Consider the following 10,556-nt stretch of genomic DNA (forward strand, 5'->3'; position numbering starts at 1 on the left):
TAATTCTGAATGTATTTTCTTGAAAAGGAAAGGCTGCTTCAGTTCAAATGCTGGAAAACTGATGATTTTGGCCAGGTAGAGTCTTGGGTTATTCCATCTATGCTCTGCTTTCAGCATTAAGCGGGTACCTCACCTTCCTCGGCTGCTCTAAGGGCCACGACCTCCGTTTGAAGCAGAAGAAAGATAAGTATTACCTGGAGGCTGCCACAAGGCTGTGTGCAAACACAAGCCAAAGCACAGAGAAAACAGGAATAGTAAAGAGAAGCTCTTTGAACTACATACTCCAACGTGTAACCAGTGCCTTTATTCTCTAATGAAACAAAGGAAAAAAATGTGCAAAATGTTCACAAATCCAGAGAAAAATCTTCTGTGACTAACGTAATATTTACTTAAAGTAAATCTGGTATTTACCGGTGTATAATCTGGTGTTTTCAAGTGCTTTGAATGGAAACAAGACTTTCTAAATACGCTGGAAAGTGTTTAAACTTCAGCCAGAGATGGCTGTTTCGTTTCAGAAATTAGCCCTGGCGTCGGGCTGCCAGAAGAACAGCTCAGCGCGACAAAGCGGCAGCATCTGGGCCTTTTGATGAAGACCAGTTTATGGCAACAGGTTTCCAGCTTATAACTACATTACAAGCCCATGTTATATCATGTTACTGAGAGCTAAGCTTGCTTTCGGAATAATTTGTTCATGTACATTATCCAAGTACCATCAGCCCTAAGACAGTACTGAAAAAAAAGGCATTTTCTGTTCGTACCAAGAAAAATGCTGGAAAGCATGAAAATGAGGCAAAAGTTGTTGCAGAAATAAGAAAAACATCATTTGGGTTTCCAAATAGAGCTGTTGGCCACATGGCTTAAGAATTAAGGGCACGTTCCTTTCAGCTTGATTCAACAATTCCCTTCATATAAAAAATTAAACCATTAAACTTACTGGTGCGGAAAGACAATATTTACTGGCTTTTATTAAAAAACTTGCAATCAGAGTTCACAATCCCCTGTAGTTTTACCTAAGACAGGCATTAAAATCTTTATCGATCTGTTTACAGTTATTTGTTTCAGGCATTCAAAACCAGAGCTATTGCCCCTGTCCCGATCTAAGTAAAAAGTTATTTGTATAGCAGCCACTACAGTATTTACCTACAGACACCTCCTCATGGCCTGCCAAAATGACCATTCGGGTACCCTTCCTTCGCTTGGGAAACAACTGACAAACAGCACCATGAGAGACACGACCGCCCGTGCCCCAGGGCGAGGACTGGCCGTGCCACCAGCACCAGCCTCTCGCACACTGGGTACGCGGCTCCACTCCAGCCCAAGGACGCCCAGCGTAGCCACCTGCCTGCCATCCAAGGTGAAGCTCCATGCCTCTTGGCTCCATGCCTCTGGCCAAGACCCCAGGAGCACCATGGACCAGGATAGTACCCAAGTCAGCAGCACACACCGCTCGCTGTTCCATCAAAACCCAAGCCCCAAAGGGCAGGCTCCCCACAGCCCGCTCAGGCTCAAGCCAAGGCTCGAGGGGAAGCACAGATCCCAGAGAGCGATAGCTGTCTTCGACATGGTCCTTCCTGCACTGCGAGGTGTGTGGAAGCAAAGTGACAGAGCGCTGCTGCTGGATCCAAAGGAGACCAGCAGTAAGCCACTAACTCATCACACAAGAGCCAACCATCCCGACTGCAAAGCTCGAGAGCTTCCCCTCATACAAAACACCACTGACACAGCTTTTTGAGTCCACGTGGCTCTTTCTAGAGCATCTCACAACAGCAGAAGAGCCCTCTAGGAGCTAAGTCAAGCCTTCGGTGGCAGCCAAGGGCAGCACAGGTCTGCTCTCCAGAGGGCTGGCAGCACTCGCGGTCAGGTGTTTGGTGGCCAAGGCAGGGGGACCCGTGCCCACCGCAGGCTCCAGCCGCAGCAGACCCGTGGCAGTGTTGATGCTGCTGCCCCTGGGACCTGGCAGCTGCCACCAGGCTGTCACTGAATCAGCATTGCTTCATCTTCAGGACCAGACAGAAAGCCCAAAACAGGCAGGGAAGTTCTAATGGAAGTGTGGAGCCCGCGCACACCCCTCATACAAAAGCCTCCTCATGACACCACCAATAAGTAACCCTTCCTACTCAAGCAAAATAAAATCTCTCAGTGGCTGACATCAGCGCTGAACTACCCCGAGTGAGAAATATGGCAAAGCAGAGAATTGCAGGTTTCAGAAATGCAAATCAGATTTAAGATAAAGCACTAAAATAATTTAAGCAATTGTAATACTCCATAATCTACATGGAGCCTGTAATTTTCATCACCCGATTTCTTTTTTTACATTTTAGAAAAATAGGTCTAGCCCCAGAATACTGAAAGCCAAAAGAAACCGATAATTAAAGACTACATTCACCCTTTATGAAAGGTTTATGGGGGGGGGTGAAGGACAATAGCAAAACTATTCACTCTGAACTAAAATGAGTTTATTTGTACTCATACTGAGTTTACTGTTGACTGAGCAATTTGTATTTCTTTTCCTACGTAAAGCAGTGCAAAGCCAAAGGTTAGCAGGCATTCAGTAACTCCTCCTGCTGCCTACAGACACCAGGACAGCAGCTGTGTCGGTTTGGCCAGACCCTTCACAAAGCTCAGATGCTTGGGTGTCTTCTTCATCCCGTCTGAAGAGCCGCCCTGAACTGTCACACACCGTGACCCCTCTTCCCCTGGGAATGCTTTCGAAGCAGACCCTTGTTTCTCAGGGCTGAGAAAAAAGAACAATTACACATAGCAAAGAGAAACAAAACCTTTAGAAAGCTGAGGAGGGACTGTTCACAAAGGCCTGTAGTGATAGGACGAGGGGCAATGGGTATAAACCGGAGAGGGGCAGATTTAGACTGGATGTAAGGAGGAATTTCTTCACCATGAGAGTGGTGAGACACTTGCCCAGGGTGCCCAGAGCAGTGGTGGCTGCCCCATCCCTGGAGGGGTTCCAGGCCAGGTTGGATGGGCCTTGGGCAGCCTGAGCCAGTGGGAGGTGTCCCTGCCCATGGCAGAGGGTTGGAACTGAATGATCTTGAAGGTCCCTTCCAACCCAAACCACTCTATGAATAGACTGTTAGATTTTGATTCTTGAAAGCACCATTTAAAAGCCTTTACAAGCACCTGCAATTTGTAATGCAGACACACATTCTTATAGTTAACCTGTGTAACAAACCCACAATACAGCAATTTTCCTGGAGAACGTGCCACAGCCCCATCCTCACCCAGTCCTGTGGTGCCCCCTTGGCAGCAAGGTGAGCTCCAGAGCTCACGGGTCCCCTCCAGCCCGCTACGGTCCACGCGGCAGCAGAGGAAGCAGCGGTTTGGCTGCAAGCGCCGCTTCCCTGCAGAGGGGCAGGGCTTTGAACACACCAGACCTTGGGACCGAGCAGCCCTCTACACAGACGAGAGGGAGCCAAGCTCATGAACATCCATTTCAACATTTCTGGGAAAGCTGAAACAGCAACAGAGTACGGTATTCTGCTGCGACTGCACTTTTCGCTTCTTAATCGTTCCGTTTTCATCTCCCACTCCTGAAGACGGTTTTGCCTAGTTCTTCCTTCACTCTCCCACATCTTCATAGCTTTTTAAACACACAGCTCAATGCCTTCCTCCCAGTGTCAAAATAGCATCATCATGTGCCACTGAAAGACACAGACAGGGTGCAGGAACCCTCTTGCTCTCTCTCCAAGGTTCCCATTCCAGACCCTTCCCCACCACCCATCTGCCCCCAGCCAGCACTTGCACCCAGGTCCTGCCCTTCCTTCTCCCTATCCAGCCTCCCAGAACAAAGCGTTGCTTAGCAGTGCTTCCTCTTATGAAACAGTAACAAACACAATACAAAATGCAAAAATAAAACATTTGATATCCATCCAGCAAACTTACGGCTTACCGGTTACTCTGTGAATGAAGGCATGCCTTTAAAAATGCCATATTGATCATCTGAAGTTTGTCTGTGTCACACTGGTAAATACAATTTACCTACTGACTCAATGACAGGTTTTTTTTTTTTTCACTAAAAAACATAAAATCACACATATATAGGCTGTTCCAATTCATATATAGTGTTAAATACAGACCACCTCCTCAAAGTCATTAGTTTTTCCTAGCACAACAATAACAACAAAAAAAAGCAGCCAGGCTTTTGGTTTTGAATTGTATTCAATTAAAGACTTACTAAGAGAGTCAAAGTTTCAGATTAATGCATCGCTATTTAATTTCTGAATGGAAGCCAAGGAATAAACAAAAAGGAACATTTATTTTAGTGGCTGTCGAGTTGCTTCCAAATGCTCTATTCCACATCCCTAATAGAAAACTAATAAATAAAACCAGATTACGCTGGGAGGAATGCAAAGCCTGACTCCTCACCAGGGGATCCCTGCAGACCCCGGAAACGCCTCCCAGCCTTGAGGGGCTTCACCTACTTCCCATTGGTGCCGGTGCCACACCAAGGAGCTGCCACCGTGCTCCTCACAGCAGCGCAGACGGCACCTCCCCTGCTGCTCCCCAGAAGGATGAGCATTTGCACGAAGGGCTCTGCCAAGAGCCGCAGGGAGACAAGAAATGTGAGGGAGGTGCAGGGTGAATAAATATAGGTTTATTGGATTTTGATCTGTTTAAAAGCATTAGATTTCCTGCTTTTAGAAGAGCAGTCTGATGTTCTAGAAGATGTTATAATGGAAAGAAAACGTGTTTTGGAATAGTTTGCAACATTCATGCTTGGAGAGTATGTTACATTCAGTAATGGATAGGTCATTCTGCAGTGCTACAGACTGGGGGAAGAGGGGCTGGAGAGCTGCACAGAGGAGAAGGATCTGGGGGTAATGGTTGACAGCAACTGACCATGAGCCAGCAGTGTGCCCAGGGGGCCAAGAAGGCCAATGGCATCTTGGCTTGGATCAGAAATGGGGTCACCAGCAGGGCCAGGGAGGTGATTCTCCCTCTGTACTCGGCACTGGTGAGACCGCACCTCGAATACTGTGTTCAGTTCTGGGCCCCTCACCACAAGAAGGATGTTGAGGCTCTGGAGTGTGTCCAGAGAAGAGCCACGAAGCTGGTGAGGGGCTGGAGAACGTCTGACGAGGAGCGGCTGAGAGAGCTGGGGTTGTTTAGCCTTGAGAAGAGGAGGCTGAGGGGAGACCTTATTGCTCTCTACAACTGCCTGAAAGGAGGTTGTGGAGAGGAGGGAGATGGGCTCCTCCCCCAAGTGACAGAGGACAGGACAAGAGGGAATGGCCTCAAGCTGTGCTAGGGGAGGTTCAGGCTGGATATCAGAAAAAAATTCTTCACGGAAAGAGTCATTGGGCACTGGCAGAGGCTGCCCAGGGAGGGGGTCGAGTCACCTTCCCTGGAGGTGTTTAAGGAAAGGGTTGATGAAGTGCTTAGGGACATGCTTTAAGGGAGTGTTAGGAATGGTTGGACTCAATGATCCAGTGGGTCCTTTCCAACCTGGTGATTCTATGATTTGAACTGACTTACGGTTCCGACACAAACCAACAGAAACATACAGTTAAGTCTGAAACATACAGCACATTTCCAAAACAAATGAAACATAATAGCAGCCACTTAGGAAACCAGCAAGGAAGTGCTCTGTCTTCTACCAGTCATTTCTTGCCTCACACGTGTGCCAATACAAAAATCTCTCGTACCATCTAGCGTTGCCGAAGGGTGCCTGATCTCATTCATTAAGCTCAGGATCAGCAAGCTGTTCCAGAAAAGCTAGTATAATGATAGTGTTTCCTCCTCCTTTTCCCCCTTACCCTGATAAACATCCACAGAAGTCAGTACTGGCAGAGCCAGCTTACACAGGAAAAGTTAAAGGCAACAGCTCACCCACAGGCAAGATCCCATTTCACAGCTGGCTTAGATAAAAGTAACATCAACCACCAAAAAAGTATTCCCCCGGTAAATAAATGCTATTACAAATATGTCTATAGACTTCTTCAGATGTATCAGATTGGACTCCAGACTCGTACAGCTGATTATCACTTCAGTGATAAAAGTTCTAATCAACTTCTGGGCCCAAGGAACCAAGAGCTATGCGCATGCCAGTACCTCCATAGCTCAGTGCCACCCCACCGAAACAAAACTCAAAGTGTTCTACAAATACCTTAGGTCACATAATTAAATCTAAATTGCCGCCCTTCCTTTTAATCAGCAAGTCAACAGCACGAGGCAAGCAGCACAGGCTCTAACCCCCACCTTTGCTGAGCTTACTGGGAATGACACAGTCTCGGTGTTAAAGGCAGTTCAGTAGCGGCCACTCCTGTACATTCCACCTCACCTATTACCTCTCCTCGAGGAGTGTTTGAATTGTGACGCACTGTGACACTGAACTTATTTCTACACTTTATCAGACTTTAGGTATTTCTAGCATTACAACTGATAACGAAAACATCCATACCTTAATTGCAGAGCTCTTGGGTTTGTATATTAGTTTGTATGCTTTTCTGTACTACATTAAACTACATTAAACAATCGGGACAACTATTTCATAGGGCACTAAAAAAGAAACCACACAATATTACTCAATACTAGAACATAAGAAAACAACATAGACTTCAGTAATCTCATCTTGAGACATTGGTAAAGTTGTACTTGGAAGAGACTTTGATTTTGCCTCTGGCAATCCATTTTAAACAAGAACACAAAATAAAGTTTTTGAATCTAATAAACAACAACGTTGCTTCAGCAACACTTAAAATTTAAACGACAACACATTCAAAGCCGAGTTCAAAGCAGGTCATTAATTTCTCATTTAATTTTCTCATAGGAAACAGCAGTTGCAAAAGCCTCAGAAGGAAAACAGCCACACAACAGTCACTGTGCATCATTAAAGAAGCAGCGGGACAATATCGTTACGACAAAAGTAGCCAAAGAGACACACAGAGAGCATTATCTACCTATAACCTCATGACCTCATTATGAGTATTAGAAGTTTTTTATAGTATTTTTAATCAGGCATTTTACATTTGAAAGTGATTGGGGTGCACTCTGCTGCATACACAAATGGAGAAAAATAAGAAAATTACAAGTTTAAACTCTCTTCTTGTCACCTTTTTTAATCCATAACACATTTTCATACTGTTCTCTCCTCCCAAATAACTTTTCAGATGCTATTCAAGATAGAAATTACTTAATTACTTAAAATTGAAGGCTTTAAAAAGTCACACCAAGCAAGCTTTCTCCCGTCTTCTCACTCAGCTGACTGATCCAAGTTCTCCACAACACCAACACCAATGTTCATTCACTTCGCACACTCAGTCCCAGCGTCTGTCCATTTACTAACTGTTGGCAGAGCTATGGCAGAAAAGCCTTCTAATGCAAGCCAAACTCACACAGGAAAGTACACCTGATTTTATGCCACCCACCACAGCAAGTTCAGCAAGTAAAATCAAGCATTTACTCGCTTAAAGCATTCTTATCCCTATGCTGTGAACAGCATGTGTTAAAACAGCGTTCAGGCTTCCTTACCTGTAGGACAGGCATCTTCCCATCCCTCCCCTCCATATTTCAATCCAGAAAAACTCTAATTTTCTAGTTTTGATCTTGACTACCTAAGAATTCCTACACATGCAAGAGTTCTCATGCCCTGCTGCTCTTCAATCGTAAGCCCCCAAAAACATTTAGACTTGAACAGAACACAAAGACAACACTAAGATTCACCAAACAAAAGGCCTCCATCTCTGCTCACCTTTAGTCCCTGTAGGTCTGCACGCAGAACATCAGGCGCAGTGTGACTCACCCTTCTAACACCTGAAAATAATTAAGTTCTCTGGCTAATTAAAAATGCTGACAAATTGCAAACAAATTCTATCAGCTGTGCAGAGGAAAGGCTGCAGCTGGGACCTGAAAAGCCGGCATGCCTGACTTTAAAGCATTCCACTTTTAAAGTTTTAATTTAATTGTAACTGGGAAATAAAACATAACATGGTTGAGAAACAGGCTCTCTTCTGTAAATTGGAAATAAACAGCTATGCCTTGGGGTTTTTTTTTACCCAGATGCATACGATTGCTTGTTCAGTGCAGGGTAAGAGGTTTTGTTCGGTTGCTTTGGTGGGGGATTTTGTCTGTTTATTTTTTCAACTATTTAAAAAGATGTATTAGAGGCCAGTGGGCAGAGCCATCTTCACAAGATGACAAAGTCTTACTTCATCACAAGCAAAAGTTATCCAAGGCATGCATGACCTTTTTCCTTGTTTTCAGTTGGCTGCTAGGCAGGTTTTAAGGTTCTTGTTAATGAACTACAGAACACCTTCCCATAACCACTGCACTATAACTGTAGGTCGTGCAGCCTTTCAGATGTGTAAGTAACAACATACTACTCTTCCGACTCACTTATTTGTACCTAAGACGCTGGCTAATTATAATTAGCAATTGTCAAGTGGTTAAAGATGCTATCAGCTAATAAACAATTATGCCATTCCAATTCCCACTGATATGTTACATCATTAAAGATAGCCTATTTAATTATATATGCGTATATATATATATATAATGCCACTTTTACACAGAGCGTTACGAGGAATAAAGGAAATAAAGGGTCATGCCTTTTTGGAAGCTGATTTGAAGTCGTTGCCCTCTCCCTGCTGCCCAGCAGGAGCTGTGTGCCTCCTGGTGGTGAATCCTCTCTGTTCACAAGGTCAACATGTGTAGGTAACAGTTCCTAAGGCATCACTTTGTGAGTTTAAGACTTCCAGTTCCAACCCACAGCGTGCAAGTGCACCCCAAAGTCCACCATGGAAACAGCTCAGCTGATTTGGGTAGAAGTTGGAGAGGAGGAATCTGATCAGGCAAAGAACTTGAGGGGAAGGCTTACCTTGGAAAACTCGGTCCTGAGCTCCCGTCATGCCCAGTTGCCATCAAGACAGATGAAATTCTCCCAAGTGCATCGGCCTCTGTGAGCCAAGATTCAGATGCGTAGAAGCTCTGCAAATTAAAACTCAAACTTAATCACCCTTTCTACAAGCTACCCAAACCTTTTTGCACCTCACACAGTACTCAAAGCTATTGATTCATGGCAAAGTTACCTCGAGGGTATGAGAAGATACAATTAGGGTTGGTTTGTTGTTCTGTGTTTAACATCTGAACTGCTCATAACAAAACAACAAAAGGAGTTAAATCCCTTACTGAAAGGCACCTGATGGTAATTCTGTGGAGATGCAGTAACAGAAAAGTTTGTGCATACTTTTATCATAACTTACTTTTTTTTTTTAATTGCACGTGCAGGAGTCTTTGAATATCTCTCTTTGCTTCAGAGAAAACAACATCCTGGAAGAAATCTCAAGTCACTCAGATAAATCAGAGTCAGTTGTAAGAATTTCTGACCTGTGTGATTATTTCATAAATACCGTAGAAAGATTGGTGCTTGGGATTAAATGGATTCGCTCAGATCCTGACAACCTGGTAGAAACCACCTACAAATGAAAGCACCCTAAATGTAAATTCCCTGATTTCAAGGTCCATTTTTAATGCTAAGAGGCAGAACCTGAATATTTACAAGGCCTAGGGACTTACAAAATGCAAGGAAATCAGTGCTGCAATATTTAACTGCTTCTGCCTCTGTAGCTAATTTTGTTGACGTGTTATAAAGCTGCGTTCATTTAACTTTTTGGTGCTTTATTAAGGCAGCTGCAGTTCAGCATTGCTGGAAAGCAGATCATTTCGCTGGCTGCCACGAGAGCTTTGCAGCGGAACAGGTAGAGCAGAAAGGAAAGGCAGCAGTGAATTAGTCCCCCCTGTGGACCTTCAGTACACTGTCCATCAGTCTAAAAACTGAGCACTGATGCCAGCCTGCAGAGCCAGAACTGTGGTGTAACAGGCACACCAAACCTCCCTACCCTCCAGAATCCAACCCACAGTCGGCATCAGCAGCCTCACCGACCTGAATAAAGCCTTGTCTCTGCAATGCACAGCACGAAGAGAAAAAAATCCAGAGACTTATGTGACTCCTTCAGTATCCAGTAACAGGAGAAGGAAAGAATGCCTATAAACTTAGATAAAAGGAGGACAATACCCAACTATCAAGAGTGCAGGATATTCAGCTTACAAATCAGCACAAAAATTGTTATGCAGATATGTTGTGATTGTTACAGATTCAAGCTTAGTCTGATTTTTCAAACCAAAAGCACAGTCCAGTGTTCATACTGATATTTTATCATGTCTGTCCCTTACACTGTCCTGCTGATGACTTGCGCTGGCGATGCCGAACCCACAGGAGCGCGCTTGACAGAAGGCTGACCACAGTTTCTGTTCAAAGGCAAGGGGACGAAAAGAGCCACTGCAATGCACCACACTGGGAACGAAGAACTGCAAGAATGCTCTTTCCCTGGTCAGGATCATCTGTCGAGTCAGACACCAGCACATCCAGAGACTGACCTTGAACGGATCTAAAGAGGCTTCTCGTGGTTATCTAAATACTAAGGCATGGGTTTGCATGACCTGCATTCGCTGGATTTGCCAACCTTTCCGTATCAGCGTAGCTATCCTCCCTGCTCTTACTACCAAGATTTATTACCAAGCCCTGAAGGTTTCCCCAAGATACT

General features: G+C 44.7%; 1 protein-coding gene across 1 annotated transcript in view; it reads right to left on the reverse strand.

Annotated features, from left to right (window-relative positions):
• AADAC (arylacetamide deacetylase) overlaps positions 1 to 8,888 on the reverse strand; it is a 34,330-nt gene extending 25,442 nt beyond the window's left edge. Inside the window, exons 1-2 of the mRNA XM_054074648.1 lie at positions 8,831 to 8,888; positions 7,706 to 7,767 (exon numbers count right to left, since the gene is read on the reverse strand). Of these exons, the coding sequence (XP_053930623.1) occupies positions 7,706 to 7,767; positions 8,831 to 8,861 (93 nt within the window). The 5' untranslated portion in view covers positions 8,862 to 8,888. The remainder of the gene's footprint in view (positions 1 to 7,705; positions 7,768 to 8,830) is intronic.
• Between the last annotated feature and the right edge of the window lie 1,668 nt (positions 8,889 to 10,556).

The sequence above is a fragment of the Cuculus canorus genome, chromosome 9 (assembly GCF_017976375.1).
Source record: "Cuculus canorus isolate bCucCan1 chromosome 9, bCucCan1.pri, whole genome shotgun sequence".
Lineage (NCBI taxonomy): Eukaryota > Metazoa > Chordata > Aves > Cuculiformes > Cuculidae > Cuculus > Cuculus canorus.